Genomic DNA, 18,071 nt, shown 5'->3' with positions numbered 1-18,071 from the left:
CAGCCCAATACCAGGAGTCGGTTGCACCAGTTTGGTCAATAGGAATTCCAAGAATGATGGCCGCATCAGAGGGTGAGAAAAAGTCCTTCACAACATCACTATCCCAACATCTGTTGTGGACTTGAAACAGGCTGTTAACAGTAAAATTCTCAAGACCTTGAACCATAGGAATAGGGACAGAGTGATCCAAGCTAGGGAGCCAAGGATCGATGGTAATTTGAACTGAAGTACCAGGGCCAATTCTTTTCCTTAGGCCTAGCTTGACCGTGTCTTTTGCAGCATATATACTGCTCCAAATAAAGCTCGGGTTCGAACCCAACTCCGCCGAGAGGTAATCACCATTTGGAAAGTATCTAGCTTTGAACACTTTGCTAGCAAGAGAGTCCATGTTGAATAAAAGTCGCCAGCCTTGTTTTCCAAGCATGGCTAGATTAAAGTCCCTCAAGCTTCTGAATCCCATTCCACCATTGTGTTTATGTTTAGTCATTCTATCCCAACTCATCCAAGTGATTCCACTACCATTACCATTAGAGTTGTTTGATTTCCACCAAAAGCTTGCCATCATCCGCTCTATTTCGTTGCAAGTACCAATTGGGAAAAGGAATACGTTCATAGCATACGATGGAAGAGATTGAACCACTGTCTTAATAAGAATTTCTTTCCCAGCCCGAGACAGAAACCGACCCTCCCAACTATTAATCCGCTTCCTCATCCTTTCTTTAAGGAACCCCAGAACAGCGTTCTTGTTTCGTCCCACTATACTTGGGAGCCCCAGGTACATACTATCCTCACCCGCTTCCTGGATATGCATCAAGTTGCAAATGCTATTTCTGGTGTTGGCCGAAGTATTGGAACTGAAAAAAGCTGATGATTTGTGGAGATTTACTTTTTGACCAGATGCGCCTTCAAACGTTTGGAGAAGTTGTAATACATGGCTGGCTTCTTCTTCCGAAGCTTGGCAGTACACATAGCTGTCATCCGCGAACAATAGGTGAGAAATGGTAGGGGCACTTCTAGCAACTTTGCAACCCGTTATGAGTCTTGAAGCCTCGTAATGTCTAACCAAGGATGAGAATCCCTCGGCGCAAACAATGAACAAGTAAGGTGATAACGGGCAACCTTGGCGGATACCTCGAGAAGGGACAATCGGTCCCATCTTTTGTCCACTATTAAGAACATGGTAACGGACAGAGTTCACACAACTAAGAATCAAGTTTATCCACCGATCGCTGAACCCCATTACTCGAAGGATCGAACCAAGGAAACTCCATTCGACACGATCATAGGCCTTGCTCATGTCGAGCTTAAGAGCCATGTAGCCTTTTTTGCCATTAGTCTTCCTTTTCAAGTAATGCATTGCTTCAAATGCCACCATAACGTTATCTGAAATTAATCTTCCTGCAACAAACGCGCTCTGAGTTTCAGAGATGGTATGATTCAGTACACCTTTCATTCTGTTGGCCACTACCTTTGAGGCGATTTTATAAAGGACGTTGCAAAGTGAGGTCGGCCTCATGTCACTCATATGTGTTGGATTCTTCTTCTTGGGGATGAGAACTATATGAGTATCATTAATAGATTCCGGAAGCATGCCCGTGTCAAAAAAATCACGAACAAATTGGACTACATCCGCCCCAACAATGCTCCAATGCTTCTGATAGAAAGCCGGGGTCATACCATCTGGCCCCGGAGACTTATCAGGATGCATTTGAAAAAGAGCTTTCCTAACTTCATCCTCCGAAATAGGCTCCAAGAGCTCATTATTCTGATCACAAGTAATTGTTGGACGGACCCCATTCAAAACCGAACCCAAGTTGATATTTGAAGACTGGAACAACTCCTGAAAATACCCAGTAATAACATGTTGAAGACCCGTTTCCCAGTTCACCCAAGCACCATTATTGTCCATTAGTTGACTAAGACTATTACTCCTCTTTCTTGAACTAGCAACTGAATGAAAATACTTACTGTTTCTATCGCCCGAATTCAGCCAAAACTGTTTTGATCGTTGCTTCCAGAAAGTTTCTCTTTGGGCAAGCACTTCGTCTAGTTTCTCCTTTCCTTCCTTGTGTTGTTGAACGGAGACCGGATCACGGCCCCATTTAGAGTTGCGGATTTGGCTTTTACATTGGTTGATTCGTTGGCGAAAATTCCCGGTTATATCTCTACCCCACTTCCCAAGCATCTCCCCACATTTTGAAATTTTCTCTTGAATGTTGGTACAGCCCGTCCCTGACCAGCAGCTCTCAATGATCTGCTTGCATAATGGTTCACGGATCCATGCGTTTTCAAAGCGGAAGGAGTGATGATTAGATGTTGGGAAATTACCTTTAAGAAGTAAAAGTAAAGGGCAGTGGTCGGAAGAAGAGAACTCCAAGTTGTACAAGATAGACTGAGGAAAAAGAGCCAGCCATTCGTTATTGATCAGTGCTTTGTCCAGGCGTTCTTCTTATTCTTCAGTGTAGGGATCAATGTAGCATTAGGGTAGGTTAGTATGAATAAAACATTATTTTATTCAGGCCATATATATACATATACATATACATATATATGCCAATATGTTTATTCAAAAGAAAGAGTTCAATACTTTTGGTACACGAAAGTATATATAGAAAGTAAAACAGAGTACCGGTAATGCTTGGTAGCAAATACACCTATAGTGGACAAAGACCCTTCGAGCTTTGAAAAATTTTCCAACTAAAATTTATTATAAGGTTTCTACTTTCTGATATGAATATATATAAAGATCAAATAGGTGCGTGGCTGCATAGTATTAGGGATCAGCATGCAACTTTGGCTATGTGGCAACTTCACAATCCATGCCATGTTCTCATCTCTTGTCTCCTTTCTTATTATCAACTCTTTTCTATTTTTTTTGTTATTTTTTTTAAATAGTTTTTGGATTTGGAGTATTATTGTTATTTATTATATTATGAGTTTGAGTAATGTGGAGGTCACAAAAATAGATCTGGGGTACTTTTGGGGATTATATATTATGTATTTATTATTATTACAATTATGTGTATATCTACTACATTTATGTAGATCTTGTACTTGAAGCCAATATAACTTATAGAAGTTAGTTTCTTTGTATTATTATTAGACACCTTAACCTGAATTGGTTTTGTTGACAGGACAGGAAAGAAACTCTAAAATAAGTTGATGAGTTCTTGAACACCAAGATTGCACCTCAAGAGCTTGGATAAGATTAAGGTATTTTACTATGATATAATATTCTTTTGTTTAAATACTTATAGATATTAAATCCATATATAAATATTTAAATTAATGTTCAAAATGTTATATTTCTCATCTTTTAATAGAAGAGTACATGCATTAGAAGAGTTTAAATATCTAATATATTTATTCATAGAGAAGTAAGTTCTGAGACTTTATGTGCTGCGGTGATATAAGGATGAAAACTTGTTAATAAAATAGGAAAAATGCTATCCGATTTTTTTAAATATATTTATCATATTTTCTAAGTAGGAAAGCGATCTATCGTTGACCCTAAATCTCACGTCTATAAATCCTTTCTGCCATTAATATTACTATTTACAATTCTTTCCTAACTATCTATTTTTCTGTCTATCTCAGTCTCTCTCTTTCAAAAATTATGAAGAATGATAAAGTTTTCTTCGAAAGAAAAGCTACATTGATGAAAAAAGCTAGACAATTTAGTGAATTGTGTGAATCTCAAATTTGTGTTGTGTGTTATGATTCCACTGGGAAGTTATTTGTGTGGCCAGAGGATTCGATTAGAGCTCATTCTGTCATTTCAAATTATTATGAAAAATTAGAGTCAAAGAAGAGAAAGAATAGTGAAGTAGGCCTCTCTAATATGTTGGGGAAGAAGTTAAGAAAACTCGAAGAGAAAGTGAGTACCCATCATGAATTGGGATGAAAAACTAGCTATTTTATCCAAAAATTCATTGATGGGTTTGGCACAATACTTTGAGGCTAAGATCAAGGGTTTGGATGAAAAGATTGAGATGGGTAAGGGGAAAAGCCAATTAATAGTTTCACAAACCCAAATCCAAAATAATAATGATGATCATGATGGGTTTGATCAAGATGACTATTTTAATTCTCTTCCAACATTAATGCCACTGCCCCCACCTGTGCTTCCATCAATGCCTCAGCATTACGGACCACTTAACTATGAGGATTATCATTGTAATGACACGGAGTACTTGCTCAACGCAGAAAGTCAGTTTGATGATGGTCAAATTCAAGAATTTTATGGTGCAACAGGAGTTTCTCATTAGGTTTGTCAATTTATTTTAATGAGTTAATCATTAATTTTTTTTAAATATGCTAAGAAGTGACTTGAAATTTTCTATTATGGGGTTTTAATTTTCTTTGATTTGTGCTTGAATATCATCTGGAAGTGGCTATAATGTAGGCTCCGTTTTGATTTTGCAAGCAAAAGTTATAAATTGTTTGATAAATTAAGAAAACAAAAGTTATGGAAATAAAATCTTCGTGGAATAGTTATCTTATATCTCTCTTATATTAAATGTGGTTATCTAACGGTTAATTTAACGATTCGTTAAAGTTAACGGTTAAAACTAATACTGTTACATCAATCAATTAATTATCTTTTATTATTTTTTTTTTACAAAAAAAAGAAAATTAGTTTTAAATATTTAAATTTAATTTAAAATTATCAACAAAATTAAATAATAATTATTTTATATAAATTTTAATTAAACGTTAATTTAATTAATTAATCATATTTTATAACATATTTATTAGTTATTTTATTAAAATATCTAAATTTATTTACTTATTTTATTGTTTAATAAAATTAGTTAGATATATTTTCTTAAAAATAAATTTAAAACTAGAATAAATTTTATATATTGAAAAGATATAATTGAATTGCATTAGGTTAATTTATAATTATTTAAATTAATAATTAAGTAATAATAACTATAATACAAACTCTAACTAAACATGCATTTTATTTTAGGGTAATTTGCGGCATAACCTCCTTAAGTGACCAGTTTTTTGCAACTAACTCCCAATTCTAAAATTTTGGTGGTAAAACCTCCTAAACCCAAGTTCTGTTAGAACTTAGCCATTTCCATCCATTTTTGGCTGTTAACTGCCATGATGTAATGTCTACGTGTACACAGTGTACACGTGCACAATTTTATTGGTCCACGTAAATAAATATTTTAAAAATAAAATAATAAGTTATTTTAAAAAATTAAAAAATTAATTATTTTAAAAAATAAAAAAAATTCTTTTTTCTTTAAAAATTAAAAAATTAAAAATTAAAAAAAAACAATTTTAAAAAAATAAAAATAAAAAAAACCCTAATTGCATCATCCTCTTCTTCTCTTCTCTTCTCTCTCTCTCTCTCTCTCTCTCTCTCTCTCTCTCTCTCTCTCTCTCTCTCTCTCTCTCTCTCTCTCTCTCTCTCTCTCTCTCTCTCTCTCTCTCCCCTACCCGCCGCCCCTCCTCCTTCTTCTTCTTGCGACTTTGAAATGTAATTAAATTAGAGTGAATTCCTATTGCCTAATATCCCAACCTAAGATTCAGACTTCTTCTCCTTCTTCCGAAATCCCCTTCCACCCTCGCAAGATTCGGAAGCTTTCGCCAGACGATTTCGACTCGAATCCACTCAAACCGTTGCTGTGTTTGAAGGCCCCAAACCCTCGGTTACAACAGTCGTGGCCTCTGCAAAACCCACAAAGTCAAATGTCGTACAGTCGATGGTTCCTAGAGTCGTCGTGAGATCGCTTTCCTGCAATGGTGAGGTGGTAATCGCTCTTCGTCATCTCCAAGCCGCCGATCCAATCTTGGCTCCCTTGATCGACATGCACCAACCTCTTACATTCGATAACTTTCATACGCCATCCCTTGCTCTAACTCGGAGCATTCTTTACCAACAACTTGCTTTCAAGGCTGGGACCTCGATCTACACTCGGAGCATTCTCTTCATACAAAACAGTTCGGTAGGGCAATTGCTCTTGACATGTGTGCTGTCTCTCTGTGATTGAGAGTTTTGATATGTTTGTGAGGATCTGATTTTGTTGGCCTTTTTGTTTCTGAGTGTTTGTGTCTCCTATTAGGCTGTTGTTGTTTATTGACCACCATGGCTTCAAGCAGGGGGCGGCAGGTAGAGAGAGAGAGAGAGAGAGAGAGAGAGAGAGAGAGAGAGAGAGAGAGAGAGAGAGAGAGAGAGAGAGAGAGAGAGAGAGAGAGAGAGAGAGAGAGAGAGAGGATGCTGCAATTAGGGTTTTTTTTTAATTTTTTTTTAAATTGTTTTTTTAATTTTTAAATAAAAAGAAATTTTTTATTTTTTATTTTTAAAATAATTATTTTTTTATCATTTTAAATATTTATTTACGTGGACCAATAAAATTGTGTCACGTGTACACTGTGTACACGTAGACATTACACCATGGCAGTTAACAGCCAAAAATAGATGGAAAGGGCTAACTGCGTAGAGAACTTGTGTTTAGGAGGTTTTACCACTAAAATTTTAGAATTGGGAGTTAGTTGCAAAAGCCTGGCCACTTAAGGAGGTTATGCCGCAAATTACCCTTTATTTTACTAATACTTAGTGTATATATATAAATGCAATGTAGTGTAGATATAGAGAGCAATGAATCATGCTTGTGTATATTTTACGGGCCAAGATGCAAAATGGCCCTAAATCTAACAATTAAGTTAATAAATGTCTATTTTTATAAAAAATTAACAAAATGTCCATTCTGTTAAAAGTTTGATGATGACATTACAATTATAACCTTGAATAATTAAGTGTTTGGTATAGTTATTTTGTACAATAGTACATCGTTTTTATGTGCAATAGTATATTAAAAAAAAACTGAAAGATAGTATATTAGTTTAAAATTGTAGTATATTATAATATGAACGAAAGACGGAAATTAAAAAATGTGGAATATTAGTTTAAGTTTGAGGTATAGTTATATTTCACTAGGAAATAGTTATATTTCACTAGGAAATATTGTCTTTATGTTCATTAGTATATCATGAATGAAAGAAAAAGAAAAAAAATATGTGGAATATTAAATTAAGTTTTTGGTATATATATATATTTCTTCCACTATACTGGTGGTATATTAATTTTTCACTATAGTATTTATACTTATGATTACAGAATATAATTTTTATATGCTATTGTATAATGTATATCGTGGAAAAAAAATCATTTAATAGTATATTAGTTTAAGTTTATGGTATATTCATATTGGTCTAAGGTATATCGTTTGCATATGATATGGTATATCGTGAAGGATAGAAAGAAAAAAAAAATTATTAAATATTAATTTAAGTTTTTAGTATTTTTTTTTTTATTTTGTATGCAGGCCCGTCTTAAGGTGATGAAAGGCCTAGGGCGAAATTTGAAATGAGGCCTTTTTTATATAAAAATTTAAAATAAATTTTAATTAAATTTTGAGACAACATTAATTTTAATTTTTTTATTTAACGTAAGCTAACTCAATCAAGTAATATTTAATTATTAAGAGCATATTTATTAAAGTGTTATATATTTTAACAAATTTGAAAAAAAAATAATGTGTTTAAATTATATATATTTAAAAAAAAATAAATAATAAATATACATTTTATTTATTATTAATAGTATTTTAAAATATTTTAAAAATTATAAATTATACGTTATTTATTTATGAAATACTATGTAAGGCTTGCATTTAACAAATAACTAAAGTCTAAAAAATGACTGAAGAAGGGATCGAACCCACAACCTCAATACCAACGAAACCTCCGATTACCAATTATGCTATAAGTTTTTCTTGTAACTTATTGAGTTAAACATTTATATATTATATGTTTTTTTTATTTTTATTTTTATATGTATATATATCAATTTTAATTTTTTCGGGGCCTCTAAAATTGTGGGGGCCGAGGCCCCGGCTGCCCTACCCTCTGGCCGGCCCTGTTTGTATGGTTTATCTTTATTATGTGCTATGATATATTAATAAATAAATAGAGTGGTATATTATTTTTATTTGCTATGGTATATCATGAAAGAAAGAGAAAAAAAACTTGTAGAAGTTTATTTAAGTTTTTTTTTTATATATATTTATTTGACTATAGAATTGTTGTGGTATATTCATACCACTCTAAGGTATAGTATTTGTATGTTATATTATATATCATGAAGGAAAGAAATAAAAATAAAATTAAAAGAATTGAATAGTAGTTTACTATTCGGTATAGTTATTTTGCACTATGATATATTGTTTTTATGTGTATAATATACTAAGAAAAAAAATTGAAAGAAATTATATTAATTTAATATTGTGGTATATTCTTTTAATGTGCTATGGTATATAATGAACGAAAGAGGAAAAAAACATGAAATATTAGTTTAAGTATGAGTTATAGTTATATTTGATTGATGTATATTGATTTTATGTTCATTGGTATTTTATAAAGGAAAGAATAAGAAAAAAACTTGTGGAATATTAAATTAAGTTTTTTGTTTAATTTTTTTTTCACTATGCTGGTGGTATATTAATTTTTTTTCAGTGCGCAGACAGTAGAACAAATAAAAAAAATGGAGTTGAGCTTCATCTATATAACTAAGAGCATTTTAGGTATTAACATTTATAAAAGGCCATTTACTTTATTTTTTTAAAAACTGGACATTAACTTTCATTAGTGTGTGATTTAAGGCCATTTATTACAATTTCTCATATTTTACTGAGAGCAAATTTGTTGTGACATGGTATTTTAAATGAATTCTTTAGTTTCATTCGATGTTCTATGAGTTGAAATTTTTATTTGTTTTTTCAGGTTTATGGAAGAAGTATATTACAATTTCATGAAGAAATTTGCTAAGAGAGGCGTGAAAAAAATTTGATAAGAATAGAAAATTTGTATATACATAATACATCTTTGTATTTTTTTTTTTTTTTTATATATATATTTGGAGAATTAAGAGAGAACATTTTAACTTGTAATTTTAGTATTGCAGTATATTTAAATTTGATCAATTTTTAATTTAATGTAAAGACAATTCTATATTTTAATATAAATTAATTACTTTATATTTATTTAAATGTTTAAATCATTTTTAAATTTGTTTCTAATTTTCAATTAAATAAATATTTATATTTTAAATAAAAATAAATTTTAGTATTTTTAATTAAAATAAATATTAGTAGTATAAGTTGAAAATAAGCACGACACTTAAACGATAGGTATGTTATGTGTGTCGTTAGTTGTCGTGCCAAAGTACACTTTTTTGGCACCAACTCATAGGCATGTCATATCGTGCCAATATGACGACGAGCACAAATCGCGCTAGTAGAATCTTTTTCTTGTAATGATTTTTCTAATTTATTTTACACAGGTAAATATTTTTCAAGATTCTTCTATTTCACTTGATTAATTACTCAGGTTCTAACTAGAATTAATTTTTCTTCTACCTACAATGTTTAGTATTTTAACCACTAATTGTGCTGTTAGTTACAGACATAAGCTAATAATTAATGTTCACGTGATCATGAATATCTTTTGGATCAAAACATTATATATGTAACCTTTATCTAGTTTCTGACAATGCTTAAGAATTATTAATAAATAATCATAATTTAGCATGAATCACAAATCCAAACATATAAGAGAGGATAAAACAAAGCAAGAAAAATCCAGACTTGTGAGCCTAATGCTTACTTATTTAATGATGTTAATTAATATAAATACCATATATAATCACTTTTCCTTTTCATTGCTTAGACGCATCTCAACAACTTGGCTCATAGTGGGTCTCACATCTTTATCTTCCTCAACACATCTAAGAGCCCCTTCGATCAAAATTTCCACTTCTCTTAAGTTATAATTGCCTTCCATCAAGGGGTCTACAATTTCATCAATACACTCTACTTAGCTGACCACTTGCATAATTAATCTTATCTCTTACCACGTAACAAGCATTTTGGGTCTAGCCTCACCAACATCTTCTCCATCAGAACCTCTTGTTGGGCCATTGCCAATCACCATTTCAAGCAAAACAATTCCATAGCTATAAACATCTACTTTGGATGTGATCGGAAGATTATAAACCCATTCAGGAGCCATATTGACACGCTCCAAACGATCCGTCGAAGGAGTATGCGGCGCCCCACAGGTCCGCGTGCGAGGTTCAGCCAACCAACCGAGTGCAACAGCAATCGAAACAACAAAGGCAGCAGAAAAATATGAAGAACAGCAAGAACAAATGAAGAACACTTGGCTAACCAAAGAAACTCTCTCTGTATTAAAAATGGGGTCCTTTACAAATGAAATGCAACTAAAACTTTACAAGAGTAATGCCTTAATTAAATGGGCAGCCAACAAATATCTTTAAAGCATAAAGCATAAAGCAAAACCAAGGAAATTTTTTTCCTCCAAGTAGCTCAGCCCACTTGGGCGTATGGGAAGTGTCCCATCAATTTGGGTTGACCCTTTGTCCACTTGGGGTGACATCAACATGACAAAACAAGGCAGTTTGCTAACTTGCACCAAATCCATGTTGCATGCACCCCGATGCTTCTCGAACGCCCATACTCAGCGTGCTACAATCAGGTGCATAATATCGGGAATTACTTTCCAAGCAGCTCAAGCACCTTGCCACCAGCTGCTTGTCCCAATAAAATACTCGGGACGTAGCACCCTCCCCCACTCAAGCCTGCGACGTCCCCGTCTCTTCACCATCCTTAAACCGAAGGATGTGATCCTTGAATTGCCATAATTGTGACTCAAGTTCCCAACTTGCCTCTGCATCAGGCAAGTTCTTCCACTTTACCAAGTACTCAGTATACCGAGGAATTCTCTTCTTTCTGACTTCCCGTGAAGACAGTATGCAATCAACTTCTTTATCATAAGAAGTCACTACAGCAGTCGGGGAGCACTTCGACACTTCGCTGGAAGGGTCTTCCTCATCACCATGGTATGGCTTCAGCATACTTACATGAAATACAGGGTGAATCTTCAACTGTTGTGGCAGCTGAAGTTTGTAGGCTACTTCGCCCACCCGCTTGAGAACTGGAAAGGGTCCCTCACACTTGCGCACCAACGCCTTGTGAAATTTTCGCAATGCCTTAAACTGTTGTGGCAGCATCTTCACTAGTACTAAGTCGCCCTCTCGAAACTCAAGGAACCTTCTCTTCTTGTCAGCCCACTTCTTCATCCTCTTTTGAGCCCTTGCTAACTCAGCTTGTTCACTCCAGTTCTTAGCAAACTTGAACACAGCAGGGCTTTGCCCTTCGTATCTTGTTGCCAAGGCATCAGGCGTTTGGGACTGGAACCCCATGATCAGCTCAAATGGACTCTTGCTAGTAGACTCACTTGTTTGAAGTTTGTAAGAAAACTGGGCAATGTCTAGCAGCTTTGCCCAATCTTTCTGGTTTGCACTCACATAGTGCCTCAGGTATAACTCAACCAATGCATTCACCCTTTCAGTCTGTCCATCGCTTTGAGGATGGAATGAGGTTGAGAAATTCAAATCAGTGCCGAGGAGCTTAAACAACTCAGTCAAAAACCTGCCAGTAAATCGCGGGTCTCGATCACTGATTATGCTTGAGGGCAGCCCCCAAAATTTCACCACATGTTTTAGAAAAAACTGTGCAGTCACTTCTGCCGTGCAGTGCGTTGGGGCAGTAATGAAAGTGGCATACTTGATGAACCGATCCAAAACCACCATAATACTCACACAGCCATCTGACTTCTGAAAGCCAGTAATGAAGTCCATGGAGACACTCTCCCATGGTCGACTCGGGATAGGCAAAGGAACAAGCAAACCAGCAGGTGCTTGTTGAAGAGGTTTGTCTTGTTGACAAACAAGGCAGGTGCGAACATAGGCTTCCACATCTTCTCTAAGTTGTGGCCAGTAATACATTGCCTTAATAAGTGCCAAGGTGCGTTTCATTCCAGGATGCCCGGCCCACAGCGAGTCATGACAGTCCTTAATAATTTCTCTTCTCAAACCAACAACCTTTGGGACATATAGGCGACTTCCTTTAGTATATAGCAGCCCATCTTGCAACCAAAATCTCTTCGACCTTCCCTCCTTAGCCATTGTAGCCAAGGTCTGGCCTAGCGCATTACTAGCCAATCCCTCCCTTATTCTTTTAGTTAATGGACAAAGTGGCCTACTCAAAACTGCCAATTCAACCTTCCTGCTCAAAGCATCAGCAACAACATTTGCTTTACCAGGCTTGTATTCCAGCTTGTAATCAAACTCAGCAAGAAAGTCTTGCCACCGAGCCTGTTTGGGACTCAACTTCTTCTGAGTCTGAAAATAGCTTGTTGCTATATTGTTAGTCATCACCGCAAAGGTAGATCCCAAAAGATAATGCCGCCAAACTCTCAAACACCGGATGATGGCAGTCATCTCTTTTTCTTGGACTGTATACCTTCTTTCTGTCTCATTCAATTTCCGACTTTCAAACGCCACATGGTGGCCATCTTGCATAAGCACCCCACCTATAGCAAAATCAGACGCATCAGTATGCACTTCAAATGGCTTCGAACAATCAGGAAGAACCATCATAGGTTCTTTGGCAACCGCAGCCTTCAGGTTTTCGAATGCCCTTTGGCAAGAAGCATCCCAATCCCATCTTTTATTCTTTTTCAGCAGTTTAGTAAGAGGGGCTGCTCTTGCAGAGTAGCTCTCAATGAACCGTCGATAGTAATTCACTAGACCAAGAAATGATCATAATTCGGGTACCTTTGTTGGCGCTTTCCAGTCTTGGACAACCCAAAATTTCTCCTCCTCCATCATCAAAAGTCCGTCTCTGATTTTTTGGCCAAGGAACATCACTTCTTTTCTAGCAAATGTGCACTTTTCCCGTTTCACATAGAGGGAATTCTTTCTCAGGGCAGTGAACACTAGCTTCAAGTGTTCCACATGCTCAGTAAGGGTGTTGCTATAAATCACTATGTCGTCGAGATATACCACCACAAACACATCAATGAATGCTCGAAATACTTCATTAATCAAGGTGCAAAAAGTTGCAGGGGCATTTGTGAGGCCAAAAGGCATCACCAAGAACTGATAAGAGCCATACCGAGTCACACATGTAGTTTTTGGCTCATCCCCCTCCCGAATTCTCACTTGGTAATACCCTGACCTTAAGTCCAGCTTGGTAAAGAATTGAGCATTTCCCAACTGATCAAACAAGTCAGCAATAAGTGGAATGGGGTACCGGTTCTTGATAGTGATCCGATTCAAGGCACGGTAGTCTATGCACATTCTTAGGCTACCGTCCTTCTTTTTCTGAAACAACACCGGGGCACCAAACGGCGCTTTGGAGGCTTCCATGATTCCAGCATCAATCATCTCCTTCAACTGGATTCGAAGCTCACTAAGCTCCAAAGGTGACATACGATAAGGACACATAGCCGGTGGCTTCGCACCAGGCTCTAGTTCAATCTCATGGTCCACACCACGTCGAGGCGGCAACCCTTTTGGCAAAGCATCAGGCATCACATCCTCAAACTCATTGAGAACAACTTGTATCTCATTGAGTTCCACTACTGGAGGGGCAAGTGGCTCATCGTCAAATTCACTCAGTATAGCCAGGAAGTTGATACAACTCTGTTTGTTCATCCCCCTCCCATACTGTAGTGCGGATAAAGATCTCGTCTCAATATCCTGGGCCTTCATAGTAGGCACTATGACAGGCTGTGCACCGTCCGTTATGCATAGTGAATTGGAATGTGGAATGAGTATCGCCATCACTTGGTTCAGAAACTCCATTCCTAGGACAACTTCATAGTCATCCATATTGACAACAGTCCAATTCGTTCGACCAACCCATGCACCAAGGCTGGTCTTGACATTGTTTGCAACCCATCGATCGATACCGGTCCCGAGTTTACTGTCTTCAAGACCCCACCTTCGTTAGCAGTTGACACTCCAACTTTAGTTGCACCCAATCTCGACAAAAAATTATGGGAAGCTCCAGTGTCAACAAGGGCCGTCGTCCTCGATCCGTTGAGGGTGAGGTCTACGAACATCTGACCGTTCTCATGTGTTCGTGGACACGCTTTGAGAGCTTTCAATAATTTTATAGAACCCAAGGACGCACCAGGCCCTTGTTTCTTCTCATTCTCCAACACCACTTCATTGGCAGCAACCATTGCTGTCAATGCCTTCTTTTTCGGGCATTCCCGAGCCCAGTGAGGTCCATCACAAATAAAGCACTTCACATTAGCTTTGTCGAATGGCACCTTTGATTTTCCTTTCTGAGCAGCAGTGGCACCACCACTACTCTTGTATCCTCCCCCACTCTTACTCGACCCCACTATTTTATTATCCTTGGGCCTCTCAGCACCCTTCGAAGTAGTGTAATCAGTCAAACTCTCAGCAACCGAGATGGCAGCAGAGAGATCAGTAACATTCCTTCTTCTCAGTTCTGTTCTAGCCCATGGCAGCATGCCATCAATAAAATAAAACAACGAATCCTTTTGAGTCAGGTTCAGAATTTCCAATATCAGATTGGTGAACTCTTTCACATACTCACGAATCCCACCAGTTTGTTTCAACTTTCTCAGCAAACTCTTAGCATCATCCTCGGCATGTTCAGGGTAGAACTGAATCTTCAGTTCCTTGGTGAAATCATCAAAAGAATTCATCACACACAAATTCTTCTCAATTTCAGTATGCCTTCGGCGCCACCATAGCATCGCTGTATTAGTTAAATACATAGCAGAGGTACGGATTTTAACCGCCTCTTCAGTAATATGTGTAGCTTCAAAATAATGGGTTAAACCCCACAATAAATTATCCACCTCTTTGGCGTTTCTGGAACGCGCAAATGTTTTAGGCTTGGGAATCTTGAGTCTCTGAATTGTTGGGATGCCTCCTCACATCCCCGCAGCAGCTCGCTTGCACATTGCCCCATCCGCTTGGACTTCGTCGAGCCGTGCTGTAAAGGACACCAACTCATCTCTGTGGCGCCTCTCTATTTCCTCATTCTTGTCCTGAAGTTCCTTGTTCAACCCACGCAAACACTCAACTTCAGTCATCAACAAGTCGCGGACAGTAGCAACTTCCGCTCGAAGAACAGCAGCGTGCTCCTGGACGTTTCCCGGGATCAGCGAGTGGATAGTGGCGAGTTCTTCCGTCAACTCGTCCTGCTTCTTTTCCACATTTTCAACCCGAGTATCTAGGTCTTTAGCAAGCACAACACTCTTCTTTAGAGTCTTTTCCAAATCTGTAACTGTCTCCCTCAAATCTCTTTCTTTTTCTTTGGTCTCCTTCGTCTTCTTCGAAGACTTTGAACTTGTTTCAATGGCGCTTTGATCCGTCATGTTTTTTCTGGGTACTCTACCTTTAACCAGCTCTGATACCACTTGACACGCTCCGAACGATCCGTCGAAGGAGTGTGCGGCACCCCACAGGTCCGCTTGCGAGGTTCAGCCAACCAACAGAGTGCAACAACAATCGAAACAACAAAGGCAGTAGAAAAATATGAAGAACAACAAGAACAAATGAAGAACACTTGGCTAACCAAAGAAACTCTCTCTGTATTAAAAATGGGGGTCCTTTACAAATGAAATGCAACTAAAACTTTACAAGAGTAATGCCTTAATTAAATAGGCAGCCAACAAATATCTTTAAAGCATAAAGCATAAAGCAAAACCAAGGAAATGGTTTTCCTCCAAGTAGCTCATCCCACTTAGGCGTATGGGAAGTGTCCCATCAATTTGGGGTTGACCCTTTGTCCACTTGGGGTGACATCAGCATGACAAAACAAGGCAGTTTGCTAACTTGCACCAAATCCATGCTGCATGCACCCCGATGCTTCCCGAACGCCCATACTTAGCATGCTACAATCAGGTGCATAATCCCAGGAATTACTTTCCAAGCAGCTCAAGCACCTTGCCACCAGCTGCTTGTTCCGATAAAATACTTGGGACGTAGCAATATAGCCTCTAGTTCCTCTAATCGTAAAGAAGCTTGAGTTCCTGCCATGCTCATCTCGGTTAAGTAGCTTTGACAGGCCAAAATCAGCCACTTTTGGCTCATAACTAGAGCCCAAAAGTATGTTATGAGGCTTTACATCGCAATGTGAAACCCACTCCAAACATTCTTCGTGCAAATATGCAAGGCCTCTGGCTGTTCCTATGGCAATATCACACTACCTCATTTTCCAATCCAAAACATTCGAAGCCAAGTTTTTTAACTAAGGACCCATGTTCCATGTACTCATACACAAGAAGCCTATGCTTTCCCTCGGCGCAATATCCCCACATTTCTGTCAAGTTCATGTGGTTTAATGTTCCTATGGTGCTTACCTCTGCGTAAAATTCGACTTCTCCTTGGTTGGTATCCGTGATTTTCTTGACAGCAGGACCACGATTATCGGACAAGATGGCCTTGTACACTATTCCTCCCGCACCTCTACCAATCTCAAGATTGAAACCATTTGTTCCTTTTTTAACTCTAAGTAACTGAATTTTTTGAATCCAGTTGCAGCAAGAAGATAACCAGCCTGAATTTGAATTTTCATTTTTCCCAATGACAAATAACCAAACAATTAAGATGACTATGATTTCAACTCCTCTTACTCCACAGGAAAACCAGAGCACGAACTCAACTACACCACTAACTTGTTTTTTAACATATCTTCTGTCCCAATGTTGAGTCAAATTTCCTGAAAGGTAACAATAACGATAATGACAAATAAGAAGGCGTTAGGCACTATTGGTAACTTTTAACATTTCTCATATAATACTAGCCTTGCTTACTTGGCCCATTTTCTGTATTTAATATAATTTTAAATCAAGATAAAAAATAAAAAATAAGAGACCATCGCTGCTGAGCAGAGACTCTAGTGCTAATGTTTTTATTGAATAGTCAAATATTTTATGTGGAAATATCTACAATAACAATTGCATTCGAGATGCCCTAAAGACTAGCAAGACGTAAATCATAATATATTTTTTCAGTCAAGTTTCTCATATATACACATGTTTACCCAAATTTTAACGACGATGACGTGTCAAGAGTAGCAACATGTGGCACAAAAATACCGAGACTAAATTAATGAAGAATATGTAAACTCATGACCGTTAATCATGGAGGGTGGTCTGACCGTTAGAATGAAAGTCAGATGGTCACTCTTACCCCTAGCTTGAGTAAGGTGGACGTCTCCAAGAAGGAAAAACGACGGACTAACACCTTCGTAAGCGAAATGAACCATGACCACGCACCCACATGCCAAGTTAATCTAGGGGGTACATACTACTACTCCTACCTCAAATGCAATGATCTCCATGGGGTTAGTCTAGCGGTGCACCCCTTAACCCCTAAAATGTTAGTCTAGGGGTATACCCCTTACCCCTAGAGGGTTTGTCTAGGGGTACACCCCTTACTCTTTAAAGGGTTAGTCTAGGGGTATACCTGTTGGGTTTTGTGCCCTAAATAAAACCCATTTCAATATAATCACATTTACTTATTAATAAAGATCAGAAATAATATTTTATGTTGCATGGTTCACATGATTTATTTCATGATTATATGCATATAATGTATGAATTCTATTTAAGTCCAGAACATATGAATATGTTAATGATTATAGTGTTGTCAGCACAGTGGAATATAATCTTAATTATATGTTCGAAAGTTTATTCCCTGATTTGTCAGTTCACTGGATTTAGACTGGCATGATATAATCAGCGATAGGTATTCTTACACCTTGGATAAGTGTTATGTCCTTTCCAGGGCATTGGCAAAGTTTACCAGTATCGGATGTATGGAGTATACATCGGAAGGGACCGATATTGAACTTTGATTAGATATATTAAAATTTACCGTAATATCTATTCAATTCAATATCACCTGTTGATCTTAGATCAAATGATCTTAATCCTGATATGGTTAGGTTCGATCTCAAGAGTAGTATACATGTTCTTTGATTTGTTAGTTAAGCCTACTTTTGGGTCAGGGTGATACGTACATTTTGGGAACATGATAGTATAATTGAGTGGGAGCGCTAACATAAATATGGAGTCTATAACTTCTATAGGAATTTAGAAGTGAAACGATGATATCCTTCGAGCTTGGCGAAACA

General features: G+C 37.0%; 1 protein-coding gene across 1 annotated transcript; it reads right to left on the bottom strand.

Moving 5' to 3' along the window:
• Positions 1-9,723: 9,723 nt before the first annotated feature.
• LOC115720691 (putative receptor protein kinase ZmPK1) lies at positions 9,724-10,089 on the bottom strand. Its single transcript, XM_030649860.1, has 2 exons — positions 9,963-10,089; positions 9,724-9,869 (listed from the first exon to the last, which is right to left on the bottom strand). The coding sequence occupies exons 1-2, from the start codon at positions 10,087-10,089 to the stop codon at positions 9,724-9,726; spliced, it is 273 nt and encodes a 90-aa protein (XP_030505720.1).
• Positions 10,090-18,071: the final 7,982 nt, after the last annotated feature.

The sequence above is a fragment of the Cannabis sativa genome, chromosome X (assembly GCF_029168945.1).
Source record: "Cannabis sativa cultivar Pink pepper isolate KNU-18-1 chromosome X, ASM2916894v1, whole genome shotgun sequence".
In the NCBI taxonomy this organism is placed as follows: Eukaryota; Viridiplantae; Streptophyta; class Magnoliopsida; order Rosales; family Cannabaceae; genus Cannabis; species Cannabis sativa.
The sequence above is the reverse complement of the archived record's forward strand: the minus strand, read 5'-3'. Positions and strand labels throughout refer to the sequence as shown.

What these genes read in the sequence shown, in the direction of transcription:
- LOC115720691 (XM_030649860.1), bottom strand. Translation starts at nt 10,089, where the DNA reads ATGGCTCCTGAATGGGTTTATAATCTTCCGATCACATCCAAAGTAGAT. An exon ending in TTCTGATGGAGAAGATGTTG is followed by an intron (nt 9,870 to 9,962) that starts GTGAGGCTAGAC and finishes ATGAAATTGTAG; the next exon opens with ACCCCTTGATGGAAGGCAAT.